This window comes from Petromyzon marinus, chromosome 30 (genome assembly GCF_048934315.1).
Source record: "Petromyzon marinus isolate PM22_M1 ecotype Great Lakes invasive population chromosome 30, UKy_Petmar_22M1.pri1.0, whole genome shotgun sequence".
NCBI lineage: Eukaryota > Metazoa > Chordata > Hyperoartia > Petromyzontiformes > Petromyzontidae > Petromyzon > Petromyzon marinus.
Window position 1 is genome coordinate 9,869,083 of NC_133696.1, and position 18,230 is coordinate 9,887,312.

General features: G+C 52.8%; 1 protein-coding gene across 1 annotated transcript; it reads left to right on the top strand.

The window, feature by feature from the left end:
- The first annotated feature begins 88 nt into the window (after nucleotides 1–88).
- On the top strand, nucleotides 89–17,925 carry SELENOO (selenoprotein O). Its single transcript, XM_032963536.2, has 9 exons — nucleotides 89–1,678; nucleotides 6,988–7,191; nucleotides 8,896–9,076; nucleotides 12,052–12,182; nucleotides 13,464–13,741; nucleotides 13,967–14,111; nucleotides 15,097–15,282; nucleotides 15,803–15,962; nucleotides 17,333–17,925. Exons 1-9 carry the CDS (start codon nucleotides 1,125–1,127, stop codon nucleotides 17,516–17,518), a joined length of 2,025 nt encoding a protein of 674 aa, XP_032819427.2. The 5' UTR covers nucleotides 89–1,124; the 3' UTR covers nucleotides 17,519–17,925.
- Nucleotides 17,926–18,230: the final 305 nt, after the last annotated feature.

Genomic DNA, 18,230 nt, shown 5'->3' on the forward strand with positions numbered 1-18,230 from the left:
CCAGCAGTGGATTGATCAAGGCTGATTTTTAATTGCTAATGGAATTTCATGTGGCAACCAGTCCCGTGTCTGTCCTCATGCGACCAGACTGCGTTTGTCACTCGTCAGTACCAAGCATAACTTTAGCTGCTTCGATTTCTCTGTGGTCAACAACATTGAATTGTGTGATAACCAAGAGATATGAGTGGGTTATCAAATAATTCACTTGGTCTGACTCCTGAAGAGAATGTTGAAACTGACCCAGAGTTTGGTTGTATTCAACTAATCCTCATGGAAAATTCACTCCCCAAAGGCTGTAACTGATGAGATGCGTACCGTGTTTTTACGGTCTTTTTTATGTGGAGACAATGTCTGCTGATTGTGATATCCCAATTTTTGTAATCACTTCATTCACTTTTTGGCCATATAGAGAATCAGAACCACTTACGAGAGTTAGGCTACCCCAGATGGTACTGACCTGAGGTGACCAAGTGAAATACCTCGTCTGATCTCGTGGCAGGTGGTCGCCACAAGTGCATCGCACGGTCTGACCTCGAGAACTACGGATTACAAGGGTCATTGTGGCAGTGAAAGTGTACCTCATTGCAAAGGCGCTCTTGGGTTCGATATTTCTGACTGGCGCCTCCATGTGCAGTTTATATGTTCTCCCTCTGGGAAGAAACAGTAGAACCCGGAGGAATCTCATGTAGAACAGAGCTAAACACACGCGAAAATGTAACTGGTTTTGGCCAAACATCCCAAAAGCAGATACAGTCACTTACTTTCAAATTACTCAACTGGAAGCGCACACATCATCAGCAGCAGCAACATCGCCCCCTACTGTAAAAATAAACCTCTGCAAACAACTCTCCTGAAAAATAAAGAGTTGAGAGACTCCGTGAGTCTTTCCTGGGTAAATAAGTGCAAAAATAATAAAGTAACGACATTAATGAGTGACTCGAGCGCCATGGTTCCCGAGGACCACGCAGCCCGGGGTCACGGCCCCGTGTGACGCCGCCGCCGCTGCGTTCAGCTGGGGAGTTCATCAGCTCCCCCCTCCAGCACCTCCACCTCCTCCTCCTCACACCTCCCTCTCCCCATCGCGCTTCTCTCGTCTCCTCCTCTTCGTCGTCTCTGCTGCGTGGATGAGCGCGTTTCGCCGCCTCTTCGCAGACCCGCGCAGGCGACTCGCACAGTTGAGACGAGGAGAGCTCCAGCAGCAGGCAGCCTGGGCCATGGCGACCCGGGCGTGCGCCTCCGGCCCCGCCGTGTCCGCCGCGGGCCCCGGGGCCACCCTGGAGACGCTGCGCTTCGACAACTCGGCGCTGCGCCGACTCCCGCTGGACCCCAGCGACGACCCGGCGCCTCGGCAGGTGCCCGGTGCCGTGTTCTCGCGGGTGAGGCCCAGCCCCGTGGAGAGGCCTCGCGTGGTCGCGATCTCCGTGCCCGCGCTGCGTCTCCTGGGCCTGCGCGACCCCGAGGCCGAGGCGGCGCGGCCCGAGGCGGCCGAGTTCCTGTCCGGCAACCGCGTCCCTCCCGGGGCCCAGCCGGCCGCTCACTGCTACTGCGGCCACCAGTTCGGCAGCTTCGCCGGGCAGCTGGGGGACGGTGCGGCCATGTACCTCGGCGAGGTGCAGCCGGGGCCCGGGCAGCGTTGGGAGGTGCAGCTCAAGGGCGCCGGACCAACGCCGTATTCGAGGTGCCGTGGAGGGGGTGAGGGGGGGCACCTGAGGAGTCGCGAGGGACTCCAGGGGGGACACTTGGGGTGGGGGTCCCAGAGGCTCCAGGGGGGACACTTGGAGTAGGGGTCCCAGAGGCTCCAGGGGGGACACTTGGGGTGGGGGTCCCAGATGCGTCAGGGACTCCAGGGGGGACACTTGAGGTGGGGGTCCCAGAGGCTCCAGGGGGGACACTTGGGGTGGGGGTCCCAGATGCGTCAGGGACTCCAGGGGTGGGGGGGGGGGGGGAGGCACTTGGGGTGGGGGTCCCAGAGGCTCCAGGAACTCCAGGGACACTTGGGGTCCCAGATGCGTCAGGGACTCCAGGGGGGACACTTGGGGTGGGGGTCTCAGAGGCTCCATGGGGGACACTTGGGGTGGGGGTCCCAGAGGCTCTAGGGGGGACACTTGGGGTGGGGGTCCCAGAGGCTCCAGGGGGGGCACTTGGGGTGGGGGTCCCAGATGCGTCAGGGACTCCAGGGGGGACACTTGGGGTGGGGGTCCCAGAGGCTCCAGGGGGGACACTTGGGGTGGGGGTCCCAGATGCGTCAGGGACTCCAGGGGGGACACTTGGGGTGGGGGTCCCAGAGGCTCCAGGGGGGACACTTGGGGTGGGGGTCCCAGATGCGTCAGGGACTTCAGGGGGACACTTGGGTTCCCAGATGCGTCAGGGACTCCAGGGGGGACACTTGGGGTGGGGGTCCCAGAGGCTCCAGGGGGGACACTTGGGGTGGGGGTCCCAGATGCGTCAGGGACTCCAGGGGGGACACTTGGGGTAGGGGTCTCAGAAGCTCCAGGAACCCCGGGTTGGGGCACTAGGGATAGGGGCAGGGGTCGGTCAACCTTTAAAAGAAGAAGAGCCATTGTTTTGTTTTTACCTTTGACCAAAACGGTTCCGGGAGCCGCATCACACGCAGAGAGAGCTTCTTGGACACACAAACACAGCAGCAAGTATACGGCAGATGACGACACGCATCATGATTTAAATTAACTAAATAGGTGATGGAATCAACTGCGTCTATTTAGGTCCCCACCTCCCTTAGTTATTCTTTAACATTGCAGTTTCACTGTTACATGTTGTTGTCACGAAGACGCTAACATTGCATCTATGGGAAAATAATTTCCGATTTACGATGGGGGTTTTTTTTCTCTTCTCCAGGAACGCATTGTGTCATAAACCCCAGGGGACCGCCTGCACTTCATCTGTACTTCATTCGAGAGTAAATTCAGGGTTTTATTCCCCCCCTAGCCCCTCAAAAACGGCTTACCCGCAAGGGGAGGCAGCCGAAGAGCAGCAAGGGAGCAGCCAAAGACGACCCCTGGTCTATCTGGGATGGCCAGCAAGTCGTGGGGTTAGTTGCATAAGACGACTCGAGTTCACCCCTCGGCTCACCGTTCCTTACCTCCGTGTCAAGGAGACCGTCTTCACTCAGCAGCGTTGATGAAGGGGGAGATGAGCGCCATTCAATGCCGAGACAACCCTCACACACAGGAGGATTTGAACTCACACCCTTCCCGATTGCGAGCCACGAAGCCAGGCTGTTGCTTCTTCATGCAACTGTTGTGTGCTGCTCTTGCCTGATGGGAGCAGGTGATGGGAGCTGGTGATGGGAGCAGGTGATGGGAGCAGGTGATGGGAGCTGGTGATGGGAGCAGGTGATGGGAGCAGGTGATGGGAGCAGGTGATGGGAGCAGGTGATGGGAGCTGGTGATGGGAGCTGGTGATGGGAGCTGGTGATGGGAGCAGGTGATGGGAGCAGGTGATGGGAGCTGGTGATGGGAGCTGGTGATGGGAGCTGGTGATGGGAGCAGGTGATGGGAGCAGGTGATGGGAGCTGTTGATGGGAGCTGGTGATGGGCTTCGGTGATAGTATTCGGTGATGGGATTTGGTTATGGGGTTTGGTGATGGGATTTAGTGATGGGCTTCAGTGATGGTATCAGTTGATGGGATTTAGTGATGGGCTTCGGTGATGGGAGCTGGTGATGGGCTTCAGTGATGGTATTCGGTGATGGGCTTCGGTGATGATATTCCGTGATGGGAGCTGGTGATGGTATTCGGTGATGGGCTGAGGTGATGGTATCACTTGATGAGCTTCGGTGATGATATTCGGTGATGGGAGCTGGTGATGGTATTCGGTGATGGGCTTAGGTGATTGTTATCCGTTGATGGGATTTGCTGGGCAGTGATAGAGGGCATTGCCCCCTGCGTGTGCGTTGTGATGTTGGTCACGTAATCCGTCGGTCCCGTGTCCTTCCTTTAACCAGCAGATTAAATGAACCCATTGAGAAATACGCGATACATAATCGCCTCTGTTAAGCAAGGGTTGATCTGGGTCCCATCATCAAGTCATTTTTTTTAATACAGTACAGTATTCAATGCCTAAACACGTTTTACATTTAACCAGTCTGCCACAGTGGTGCAATGGTTCTCACACTGGACATGCAATACAGAGGTGGCCAGTTGGATTCGATCGAGTTGCTTAAATCCTCACCCGCTCGGCAAAAAGAAATGGGTACGGCCACAGTCGATCGTCAGGTCCGCGTGTGTTGGGGTAAAGTGTGGGGATACGCCAACCTCCTCCCAAACGTGTGGTCAGCGTGAAAGAATCGACCAAGTTTCCTCTCGAGCTTCCTCTGGCGAAGCAAGCACTTTTGTGGGCTGCACCTCGACCGTTTTACGAGTGCCTCGCTGACTTTTGCTGCTTTAAATTTCCACGTGACAAGCCACTTTTTTTGAGCTATCATTTGTGGCCAGGTCGCTTCTGAAAAACAAATGAATACCTCAGTGGGCTGTGCCTGGTAGGATAGGGATGGTTTAGTGTTGTATTTGTTTGTGTTTGAGCGATTAGTTTATCTTTCTGGCACGACTATCCATGTTGTTGTACCGTTTGCTGTTGTGACGATCTTACCCGCCCCTACTGAACATCTTTGGAAAAAAGAGCTTCATAGCTCATAGAATTCCTCCAGCATAAATACACATTCTGATTTCTGTTTAACAGAGGTATCGCGGGCAAATGAACCACGCGGTGACTTATGCCGCCGTGCGGTTTGTACGCCCGCCCATGCCAGTCAGTTTCTGACTCTCGGAATCGGGTAACCACCACTTCTAGTGAGAGAACACAAAGCAACACCGAGGAGTTTCTGCAAGGAACCATGAATTCTGCCGGGCTAATCCAGTCTCTCTCTTCTCCTAAAGCTACATTACACTCAGTATATGTTTACAATTTAAAGCACAGGTTACCTTTTCACTGGGCCTTATTCACATTGTACTGGGTTAATTTACTGTTAAATTCGGAATCAGAATCTTTATTTATCCCAGAAGAATGCGATGAGCTATGAAGTTTTGATTTAAAGCTTTCGTGACTGCAGGGATTCATATTCTTGGTTCTTTCGGTAAAGTCACGTAGAGGGGAAACAATAAAATAATAAAAATATAAAACAATAAAATTCTCACGACGTTTCGACTGCAACACACCTGATGATGATTGCTTGTGTTGCAGTCGAAACGTCGTGAGAATTTTATTGTTTTATATTTTTATTATTTTATTGTTTCCCTTCTACGTGACTTTACCGAAAGAACCAAGAATATGAGCTATGAAGATATTTTTCACGGATGTCCAGTAGAGGCGTCTCAGCGAGTTACACCGATAAACTTGTGCAAGATAGATATGAGTGCAAGATAAGCAATGTAAGCAAATCCCTAAAAATGTTAAATAAATCTGAGTACAGTATGCACAAATACATTAATTCCTGCCGATTTGTCAACAACAAATGCAAGCTTGGGGCAAGGAAGAAAAATCAACAGTCCCAGACCACACCAAGACAACAACACACATTAAAATGTGACTATCGATGATACACTGGTCAGGTGCAAAGTTACAAATCACATGTTGCAAACGTGGCTGTATTTGACACTAATCTTCTGTGTCAGAATATTTTTAAAGGAATATTTACGAGGCTAGGGGAGGAAGCAAGGTTCTAAAGCAGCGGTGAGGAACCTTTTTTCTAACAAGGGCCATTTGGATATTTCTAACATTATTCACGGGCCATACAACATTATCAACTTAAAAATTAGCCTGTTATATTTGGTCAAACATTTAATTAACTCACCCCTAATGCGATGGCTGGAACTGTTTCTTTTTGGCGAGGCGTGTGATGATGTTAGTTGGTATTGATGATGTTGCTGCTACTCGCAAATGCTTTTCCAGGTTTGCTCCTAGATTTATTGAATTTCGAGTCCCGCAGGGCCACACCAAATTATTTTGCGGGGCTCATACGGCCTTGGGCCGGACGTTCCCCACCCCTGATCTAAAGCGTTGATGTTGCAACTGCAAAGGCTTTATTACCTAATCCAAGTTCTTGTTCTAGGGTTAATTAAAATAAAATTAGACGGACGTCTTAGGTTTCTTGGATTTGACAATGGGGTTAATGAATTCGGTATGTACCATATAGCGCAAGATTTGCCAATAAGGATTTTGTGGATGAACAGTGCCCAATGTAGAGTTCTTCTTTCTTCAAGTGATGTGAGATTGGATTTTAAGTGGAGGTCACAATGGTACAATACTGTGTGGTACAATCAGGGTAAATCGAAGGGCAAAGTGATAAAGCGGGTTTATCTGCTTAATGTTTCATTAGTAGCTGATGTGTAGCAGAGTCACAGTCATCAAAAAGTGCGAGATAGCTTCAGCAATTTACAGGGGTCATGGGAAAACAGTGTTTGTTTCTGTAGAAAAAAAACCCCCTATGTTTGATTTGATTTTCTTTGAGAATATCAAGTTGGAATGTACATTTTAAATTAATCAGTAAACCCAAGTATTTGAAGCACTCCGTTCAATGATGTTGTATCTGATATCCATAATAGGTGAAGGGAATGAAACTTGATTTTAGTTTTAAGAAAAGAGCAGGACCTTGTTTTTTTGGGAATTAGGAGCAGTTTTAGTAATAATTGCAAATTTAATTAAGTCGAAATCATATTTTAGATTCTGCAGTCAATTGAGTTGAGGTGGTGATGATGTCAGCACTGCAGACACACATAACCATGGTGACGTTGAGGTGGTGATGTCCCCACTCTGCAGACACACGTAAACATGGTGACGTTAAGGAGGTGGTGATGTCCCCACTCTGCAGACAAACGTAACCATGGTGACGTTGAGGAGGTGGCGACGATGTCAGCACTGCAGACACACGTAACCATGGTGACGTTGAGGAGGTGGCGACGATGTCAGCACTGCAGACACACGTAACCATGGTGACGTTGAGGAGGTGGCGACGATGTCCCCCACTCTGCAGGCACTCGGACGGCCGCAAGGTCCTGCGCTCGAGCCTGCGCGAGTTCCTGTGCAGCGAGGCCATGCACCACTTGGGCGTGCCGACCACGCGCGCCGGCTCGTGCGTCACGTCGCACTCCACGGTGCTCAGGGACGTCCACTACGATGGCAACGCCCGGCCCGAGCAGTGCAGCGTGGTGCTGCGAATCGCGCCCTCCTTCCTCAGGCAAGACACCGCAGGGACACGGCCCGACAGGGTGCTCACGATCCGGCAGACCGCCCCGGCCGCCGCAGCAATGCCTCGGCTAACGAAGCCTCTGGGAACGAAGCTCCTTTATAACGATGTCGCCAATGGAGGGCCACTTGGCCCGCCTTATTTTTGGCACGAACACAAAAAAAAAATTTTGCTGAATAAATATTCAGAAATCATGCAAAGCGATGCACGCATGTTGTAAACGCAACCAAGTGGAGTTTGTTTACGTTATCAACGCCGATCAGCGAGGAGCTTCATGAGACTCCCTAACTTGGGTCACTCTTTCCGCTCCCTCCCGCCGTTGCTCAGGCTCCTCGTGTTGGTAAAAGTTTATCGTGTTATTTTTTTTTTTACAGTGATAAAGTTATTTTATATCCCCCCCCCCCCCCCCCCCCCCCCCATTACTTCATGCGTGTGAGTGGCCTTACTGGGCAAAAAGTTCAGCGAAAATGCACATCTTAAGGAGGGTAGAGGCAGGAGAGATGAAAAGTGAAGTGGCATGTTTGTTATGGTTAGCGCAGTCCACCTTAAAGACCACTTTAAACCTAGCAGACAAAGTGAAGGCTTGATTTGAAGCTTTCGTGACTGAGGAATCCATACTCTTTGGTTCTTTCGGTAAAGTCACGTAGGTATAAAAAAAATAATTGATCACGACGTTTCGATCACAACACAAGCAATCGTCATCAAGTGGGACAACCACAGCAGTTTTTTACTGCTGTGGTTTGCACCACCTGATGACGATTGCTTGTGTTGCGATCGAAGAGTCGTGATCTATTATTATTTTTCTACCTACGTGACTTTACCGAAAGAACCAAAGAGGAAAGTGAAGGCTGCTGTGCAGCAATGCTTTCCTCTCGTTTCCCCCTTACTCTGAAGTCCTGGAAAGCATCCCTAGGCCTCCTCCGTTATATCCAACTCTGGTAACGGAAGTTTGCGGCAACGCGGTGACGTCATGGAACGCATCTGCTGCGTCAACCGAGGTAGTACCGATATTTGCCTGTGCACCACAGCCCAGAATCCTTTGTACGAAATCTATTGGCAGACGCCCCCCGATACCTTCCCATGTCCGTTTGTCCACGTAACAAAATAACAGTGTGTGCCCGCATCGCCTTCTGGAAGCGCGTGTTTTTTTTCAGCAGCGTTGGTTCCATAGGAAGCAAACCCTGGACCAGTTTTGACATGCAGTTGCTCATCAGCACAGTCAGGCTTGAGATCCATTGGTTCAGTACAAGCAAACTCTTGGCAATGCTGGTGAACTTCCCATATTTTATGGGAGAGGACCCCTTCCTGTTAGATACGGTTCTATTAAAAAAAAGATTTGAGACAATTTTTTTTATTTTCCCAGGTAAGGCCCCCACTGAGCTGTATAGCTCTTTTTCAGAAGTGACCTGGCCACAAATGATAGCTCAACGAAGTGGCTTATCGTGTGGAAATTTATAGCAGCCAAATAGTCTTAATGCATGTTTCTAAATGTGGAGTAAAAAACTGGAAGAGGACCCGGAGAAAAATCCACGCGACCACAACGAGAACATGCAAACTCAAAATATGCAGGTGTCCGTCTGGGTCTGGATCGAACCCACAACCTCTTGTATACCAGGCGAAGGATTACATCTCACCACCGTGGTTCTATTCGACGTAAAACTCGACACCATGCAACAACGCTGTCGTGCGTTTTAGGTTTGGTTCGTTTGAGATCTTCAAATCGACGGATAAAGACACTGGGCGCACGGGCCCCAGCGCCGGCCGCGAGGACATCAAGGTCACCATGCTCGACTACGTCATCGACACGTTTTACCCGGAGCTGCTCGAGGGCCACGGTGACGGCACGAGCCATAAGTACACGGCGTTCTTTAGAGAGGTGAGTGCGGGGCCTCTGATCGTACCGGTCACATTCGCGCACACACGCACACACACACACGTGTGCGTGCTCTACCTTGCCTCCCAGCAGCAGCCAAACTGGTTGGCGTCGGCTTCTCTGCTTCCGCGCGGACTTCCTTAACACATTTGTTGAACGCAGAACCAACGGCCCGGAACATCGAGCGGCCAGCAACGAACAAGTGCACTGTCAGTTGTATTGGATAAAAGGACGTACATTTGTTGAATCGAGTCAGATTATTATTTTTTAAGAGCTTGGGGAATAGAGACGATGGGAAGGAATTCCATAGTGGAGCGGTGCAGGCATACGGAGCAGAGAGAGAAGCGTTGTGACCTGAGGCGTGGTGACTGAGTGATTTAGTGGGTGAGTGAGTGAGTGGGTGAGTGATTGAGTGGGTGAGTGATTGAGTGGGTGAGTGGGTGGGTGATTGAGTGGGTGAGTGGGTGAGTGATTGAGTGGGTGAGTGGGTGGGTGATTGAGTGAGTGGGTGAGTGATTGAGTGGGTGAGTGGGTGGGTGATTGAGTGGGTGAGTGGGTGAGTGATTGAGTGGGTGAGTGATTGAGTGGGTGAGTGGGTGGGTGATTGAGTGGGTGGGTGAGTGGGTGAGTGGGTGGGTGATTGAGTGGGTGGGTGATTGAGTGGGTGGGTGAGTGGGTGAGTGATTGAGTGGGTGAGTGGGTGAGTGATTGAGTGGGTGAGTGGGTGGGTGATTGAGTGGGTGAGTGGGTGAGTGATTGAGTGGGTGAGTGGGTGGGTGATTGAGTGAGTGGGTGAGTGATTGAGTGGGTGAGTGGGTGGGTGATTGAGTGGGTGAGTGGGTGGGTGATTGAGTGAGTGGGTGAGTGATTGAGTGGGTGAGTGGGTGGGTGATTGAGTGGGTGAGTGGGTGAGTGATTGAGTGGGTGAGTGATTGAGTGGGTGAGTGGGTGGGTGATTGAGTGGGTGGGTGAGTGGGTGAGTGGGTGGGTGATTGAGTGGGTGGGTGATTGAGTGGGTGGGTGAGTGGGTGAGTGATTGAGTGGGTGAGTGGGTGGGTGGGTGATTGAGTGGGTGAGTGGGTGGGTGATTGAGTGGGTGGGTGATTGAGTGGGTGGGTGAGTGGGTGAGTGATTGAGTGGGTGAGTGGGTGGGTGGGTGATTGAGTGGGTGGGTGAGTGGGTGATTGAGTGGGTGGGTGAGTGGGTGAGTGATTGAGTGGTTGAGTGGGTGGGTGATTGAGTGGGTGGGTGAATGACTTTTAGTGACCTGCAGCATGGTGGTGGTTGAACAGTGTGGATGAGACGAACTGAATCTGGTGGAGGAATCTTGAGTCATGAAGTTCATGGGAGCGGTAACCATGGTAGTCGCGAAAGAAGAGCGATAACAATGTGACTGAGCGCCGGTGAGCAAGTGACTGGAGTGAATCGGTCAGCGCTGGTTCAACAGAGGCACCCTTTTCTCCAGGGGGAGACAGTGGGCAGTCTTGCGTGACCTGCAGTTTCACGAGCAGCAGAATGTCTGCCATTCTTGTGCTCTTTATACGGTTTTCCTGGGCATCATCCGGCAGTGATGCCGGTGAATGTAAGAGAGCTTTTCTGTAGGCCTTGTGATGCTTTTGGTTGCTAAGCTCAGGGATTTGGCTTTGCTAGGGGGTAGGGAGTTCCTTTTGTGTGATGAGTTTTAGAGTTGAGAGGATATATACATACAGTATTATAATGTAAGACTCTCCACCACCCGACATATGCATATACATTAAATTTCCCCGTGTGCAAGCATTTCACTTACCAATAATAATTATTTAACCTTGCTCACCGGTAAATTGAACAATTCCCACATCCAAATGTATCCATTATATACGGCATTTATTGTTGTATCACTTGGGCGGCAGGGTGGTGCAGTAGTAACATTCTCACCTCGCAGAAAGACTGGCCTGGGTTTAATTCCCGACTGGAGCGCTTTTTTCTGTGCACGACCTCCCCCTGTTCTGCGTGGGTTTCATCCCATAGCTAATAAAACGATTCCAATGCAACCAGTATTGGCCAAAACATTTCAATGCTGAAAAATAACCTGAGAAATTATTCATTTGGGATGACAGAATTAGAATATTTATATTGGAGGAATCCGATGAGCTATAAAGCTCTTTTTTTACAGATGACCATTAGGGGCAGGTCAGAACGTTACCGCAACAAACAATACAAGACACGTTAGGAGTGCAAAGTGTAGGAAGGGTAAGAAATTAACAAAAACAATACAAATCCCAGTGAGCATTTATAGCAGCCAAACAATCTAAACGTATTTGTCTAAATGTGGAAACTTGGCAGGACCTTCCTGAAAATGAGTCTTGAGACCCAGGCAATCCTGGGTCATGATAAAAATGTCAAACAAGCAGTGTGGTGGTAGAGGAGACCGAGTGGTGGACAGCTCACCAGGGCGTAAGTTCACCCCGTATATGCTTTGCGCAGGTTACTATGTATACGGAAATGGCCGATTCTGAGAGTTGATGAGAGATGGATCTTAATGGTTGGTTGAGGATTCTCGGATCCAGGCGTGGGCTTCCGGGTTGGGCTACGTGTCGGGAATTTATTCTTGTACTACTTCCTGTTGTATTTATTCTTGTACTAACTTTATTTAGTTGAATTAGACGATTCTCACAGGGCATGTGTATATATTTATAGTGTAGCGGTTAGCGCACTGCGCTACGAACCCAGTGACCCGAGTTCCGATTCCCGCTCATGGCCAACACCACTGACGATTATCTGAACCGGTCCTGGGCCTCCCCTAGGTTCACTCAGACTCAAATGAGTACTTGGTGCAGTGTGTAAAAACATCGTCGCTGGGGAGACAAAGGTGGTTGGGCGTGGTGCTGGCCACCCACCACCTCGTGTGCCGTGCCGGCCTTCATCTGTGCTCATGAACAGCACTTGCCCCAACATTGTTAAGGCTATACGGGGGGATCTTTGTCTTTGTGTTGGCGAAGGTGGTGCGGCGCACGGCGCACCTGGTGGCTGAGTGGCAGTGCGTGGGGTTCTGCCACGGAGTGCTCAACACGGACAACATGAGCATCTTGGGCCTCACCATCGACTATGGCCCCTTCGGCTTTATGGACCGGTAATTGCTGTCCCATGCCACCGAGCTATCGAAATCTTCCCATCGTCCCCAGAACCAGCACCGTCCTGGCTGAGCGGTGTTTCTCCGTGGCTGCAACGCTTGTCTGGAACTCTTCTCACCACTGCTGCACCTATGCAGCGGCATCCAAACAGCATCATTCACCTTCAAGCAGCAGCTCAGGCATCTCACCTGTTCAGGGCCTTACCTGTCCAGGCTCTCAACTGTCCAAGCCCTCAACTGACCAGGATCTCACCCGTCCATACTCTCACCCGTCAAGGCCCTTACCTGTCCAGGCTCTCACCTGTCCAGGGCCTCGCGCATCCAGGCTCTCAACTGACCAGGATCTCACCCGTCAAGGCCCTTACCTGTGCAGGCCCTCACTTGTCTAGGCCTTCACCAGTCCACGCTCTCAACTGTCCAGGCCCTCACATGTCCAGGTTCTCACATGTCCAGGCTCTCACCTGTTTTTATTAAGAGCCTGTGTTGGATTTCCGACTTGGCTACCCTTCTGCGTAGAGTTTGTATGTTTCCCCCTGTTCTGCAAGGGTTTCCTCTGAGTTCTCTGGTTTCCCCCATCGCGAAAACAAAACGCAAACATCCTAATGCTGATAAATCACCTGCAAAATATGTACCAGCAGTGTACCCCGACTGCAAAAACTTGGCAGGATCCTCATGAAAAAAGTATATTGAGACTCGATGAGACATTCTTGGGTCAACAAGCAGAGTCATGAAAATAGCAATGGTCATTATTATTTACATCGGGCACAATCATGGTGATTTGTGTTGATGGAGCCACCCTCCTTCACGCTGGGCGTTTCGCTTCACACGCGATCGGTGACTCACAAACTCATCTCTACGCATTTGAAAGGGCACCCCGAGTGGCAGCCGTCCCTGCGGGCAAAATGTTACTTAGCACTGGCTTGCTATTGGGCGTTAGTCTGCGAGGAGGGGGCGGCGATTGCTTTGCGTGTGATCCCAATTGAATAATTGGCAGGTAAAATTGTACGATTTGGCAAACGTGTAACGTGACGCCGGCCGACAACGGCCTCGTCGTTTCGAACGTCACGGGACCGCTTAACTCCCGCCGTGAAGCAGACGGTGCCCAGGTCGCATTTTTTCCGCGGTCAATCCCCACCGCAGCGATCACCAGGGCAGTCCGCCGGGCTCGAAACGCGAACCTCCGGTGACCTCTGCGGCATTGAACGCCCTACCACTGGGCGATGTCACCGCAGCTGCTGCCGAGTCGAGTAATTCGCCGCTCCCTCTCGCCCTCGTACGCAGGTTCGACCCTCACTACGTGTCTAACGGCTCGGACGAAGGCGGCCGCTACGCCTATGATCAGCAGCCGGAGATGTGCCGCTGGAACCTGGAGAAGTTGGCGGAGGCGCTGGCACCCACGCTGCCCACCGAGCGGAGCCGGCCGGTGCTGGACGAGTACGGCGCCCTCTACGAGGCGGCCTACCTGCGCAAGATGCGGCGCAAGCTCGGCCTGAGCCTCCTCGAGCAGCCCGACGACGCGGGCCTCGTGACCTCGCTGCTCGAGACCATGCAGAGCACTGGTATGGCTGGCGCGGCCGGCGTGCGATTTGATGGGCAGGGGTGGTGGTGGGGTGATGGCGGGTGATGTAATGGGGGGGGGGGGGGGGGGGGAGACGTGGAGCGAGACGAGGGGTTGAGTCGAGAGCGAATTCCGTGTGGCGGCGGCGGCATGCCGAGTTACGCGAGTTTACAACTCTAAAGTCGAGATCCTGCTCGTGTGACCTTTGCCTGTTGCGGCCCAACAGGCGCCGACTTCACCAACTCGTTCCGCCTGCTGAGTCGCCTGACGCTGGAACCCGGCTCCGTGGAGGAGCTGGCGACATTGCTGTGCCAGCAGTGTGCCACCGTGGAGGAGATGAAGAGAGCCTACAAGCCGAGGATCGACCCCAGGTGCGAGCGAAGGGTCTCCACTGACTCGTGGCTCAAAGGGCAAGGCGGGTGGCCATGTGACTGGAGGACTGACACGGCGTCAGAGAACTCTTATAATTGCGACACAATCACCTAGGCGTCTTGCAGTGCTTTACGTGCGATAAGCGACTTGCATCTCATCTCAAACGTACTATTTTTTGTTACTTTTTTTTATTTTACCCAGAGCTCTCTAGCTCTTTTTTTCAGAAGCTAGCTAGCGATCACAAATGATGGCTCAATGAAGTGGATTATCACGTGAAAATGTATATCAGCCAACCGCATGTTTATAAATGTGGAGGGAAAAACTGACGGATCCAGAGAAACATGCACGTGACCATAGGGAGAACATGTAAACTTCAAATGTATAGGCGTCAGGGTCGGCAAAGGAGCAAAGCTCATAACGAGTGGAGTGATGGGTGGCTAAAATGCAGCAAATTGGCACAGTGGGGATCACAGGTGGTGCATCTGTCAGTCATTGCAGTCAACCCATAACATTTGGGTCTGTCCCATGACCTGCCAGCAAACCTTTGACACTTCACATGGCCTCAAAGTGCACTCAGCCTGGCACAAGTACTGTGGGGACATCACCGTCACTTCATGACGACCGGTGGCTGTTATTGTCTGTGTCGGGCAACCGTGTTGTGTTGAGTGGTGACACAGTGGTTAGCACACGGCGCTACGAACCCTGCCGCCCCAGTTCAATTCCCGCTCACAGCCAACACCAGTGACGATTATCTGAACCGGTCCTGGGATTCCCCGTGGTTGAATCGCACTCAAATGAGTACTTGAGGCGGCGCGTGAACATCGCCACCTGGGAGACAAGTGGCCATGAAGTGCTGCCCACACCACCCCCTCGTGCGCCGTGCCGGCCTCCAGGGTGCTACTCGCGAACGGCGCTCACCGCTACAGTCCGTTAAGGATGCACTGGGATGGGCGGGGCGATCTTTGTCTTTGTGCGTGCGAGCAGACAGCTGTCCCTGCTGCTGGCGCTCGCGCAGGCCAACCCGCAGGTGCTGCGCATGTTTGGCGGCCGCTCGGGCCTGGAGCGCGAGCTCCACTGCGTCGAGGCCTCGGAGCGCTGGCGGCTCGTGACGCCGGCGGAAAAGGAGGCGGAGGACGCTCGTGCCTGGACGCAGTGGCTCAACGCCTACAGGTGGTGCCCCCCCCCCCCGGGTCCCTTTCCTGCCGAGCCTCGGGTGTCCTAGAGGCGTGCGCGGTCGAGATGGGGACGACATCGTCTTGCCTCCTCGGGCCAGATCCCGCTGCAGCTGCAGTTACTGCCCCGATATCGCTGTGCCACCACCAGCTGTGCTTAGGTCTTCTCTTCTCTTCGGTCGCCAGAATCGGCAGTCGGCCCTCCTCTGTGATCTCGTCTACTACACCCCCACCCCGCAATCTTGGGTTATCATATCCACAGCACTCGCCGCTAGATACGCAAGTGGATCATGGTCATGATGTCTGGTTACTCATGGGCTGGAGCAGCTGTGTGGAAGTGGTAGAGTGGCAGCTCCTGCGGGAGTGGCTGTGACCCCCCCCCCCCCTCCTCTACCATGGGCAACCCCAGGGGATACCTCCCGTGGACGACCCCCGTGGACGACCCCCGTAAGCGACCCCCGTAAGCGACCCCCGTAAGCGACCCCCAGTGGGTGACCCGTGTCCGTGCGGTGGAGCAGCTGCCGCCTGCTGCAGGAGCGGGAGGTGTCGGGGCTGGAGGCGGCATCGTGGCGGAGGGAGACTGCCGCCACTATGGACTCCACCAACCCCAGGGTCGTCCTGCGCAACTACATCGCCCAGCGGGCCATCTCGGCCGCCGAGGAGGGCGACTTCTCAGAGGTGCGTGGGGCCATCGGCCCCGACCGGGTACCGATGGCCGAGCTGCTCACGGCCTGCAGTTGCTGCGGTGTATGGGCCACGAGGGTTGGTGGATCACACACAGATTTGTGGAAATACCTCAACACGTGGGCGTCGAGTTTGCTGTGGGGGGTACAATGGCAGTACAGCAAGTGGGATAACTTCCACCTGTATGGGAAATGAGCGTATACCCCCCCCCCCCCCCCAACTCTTCACGCAAGGGTTTTCTCCAAGCATTGCAGGCTGTCCTCACGTATAAACCACTTAAGATAATTGGCCAAACAACCCAATATAAGACTACAGAGCCAGGGGGGATTGTTGGTGCTCTGCGTGGCTACCTTCCTATAGCGCTGGATTCATTCCCTGTGAGAGCGAACGGAAGCCATGTGGGGCAGTACAAATTCTACACGATTGTTTTATTACTTACGACATCTGGATACGGGGGGGGAGGCAGACCAGCATGAAGTGGGGATATTCAACTGCATGTAGCCTCAGGGGGCTGCTGCTGCTCCTGCAATGTCACAGTTCACACGCTGGACTTGCCATCCATAGGCGACTGGTTGCAATTCCACCTCCTTGGCGTGGCAGATGGAACAAGTTTGTCAAATTCCAAACCCCACCCGTGTGCCCCAGCGTTGTGGTGGCCACAGTTGGCCAATCGGCAGCTCGCGTCTGGTGGGGTAGAATGTGGGTCCTGTCCACCTCTTCCAACACGTCTGATCAACGTGGTAGAGTCGAGCAAATACTACTCCAGAGTGTCGGCTCTATTAACGGAGGCCCCCCCCTTCTGCCAGCAGTCGCGAGAGGCGGCCCCCCCGGCGTCTTTCCTGGCGATCCTCAAGTTTGCCGCGCCACGCGCGGTCGAGATAAAAACGTCATCGCGCCTCTGCATTGCCATCGCTTCCCACCTTTACATTCACAAACTCACACCGGTTTCGCAATGGTGGTCACCGTGAACGCCCGTGGCCCTGCGATTGGCACCGGCACAAGAAGAATTCGAAGTACGGCAAGTCCTCGCCTAACGCGTGTTCAAGCAACGAGTTTTCGCACAACGCGGAACGCACATTGTTACAACGCAGCTTCGGAGCCGTCAGCGACAAACTACTTTCTCGACCTGCGCTGTAAAGCGGTGATGCAGTACACGGATTGATCCTTTACACGGCGTTCACTCATCTCATTTGCTTGTCCTGCCATGGGATGTCGCGAGCTAAATTGTATCGTGCAAACGCGATTCAAAACAGCAATTCCTCACTGAACGTAATAACTTTTCCGTTATGCATCAACCATGTTAAACGAGGAATCGCTGCTATCTCAACACACTGTCCCCCATGTGTGGTGTCTGCGCGCTCCAGGTGCGGAGCGTGCTGCGGGTTCTGGAGACGCCGTACACAGACGCTACCGACGCAGCCGATGAAGAGGAGAGCAAAGCCCTCGGCGCCGTGGAGGGGGAGCAGGCTCTTTCCGCTGCTCCACCCACCTCCTACACCTCCAAACCACCCCCCTGGGCGCTCGACCTCTGCGTCACATGATCCTCGTAATTGCCTGGCTCACCGGCGACCTCCTGCCACCCCCGTGGATGCCCCAGGGGGGCTTGGCAGAGGCGATGGCGAGCCTAGGCCCTGGTAGTAGATGCTGTGAGGAGCGCCCGACGGGGGACTACGTCTGTCCGCTCGTGCGGATTCTCTCGTCTCCGTGACGATTGACGCGATAACCCACGTATCTTGGGCCGCTTCAGTCTGATTCTTAGCGTTCCTCACGGCGACGATCCCCTAATAGATGTAAACTGGCTGCTGCTTGGTGCTGGTGCCGTGCCGGGATGCGGAGTGGTGGTTGTAAATGGGTTGTCTGGACTGGAAAACTGTTGCTTAAGGGATTCACTGTTCATACGAGTTACATGATCTGCACGTTGTATATCTAGTTCAACTAAAAATCGCTCAAACAATAACCAATGTGTGGGTGTACATGGCGTTGTCGTTCGTGCAAATTGCATCTCATTGCTGCCATTGCAGATATTTGCAATGCGACAGTTTTCGCATCGAGTTGCAGAAAACCACAGACAAGTGGAAAGGCAGCTCAGAAATCATGCCAGCAAATTTCCCAAGCTTGGCGGCCCTACGTTGGGATGTTGGGCCCAACTCCATTAAGTTATTTGCTCAGCGGCAAAGCAACGTGGCTTTACAATCGCAGGTTACTTTAACTGGAAATTAGTTTTATGTAGCAATGCGCTCACTCATTTACTCACTCAGTCCA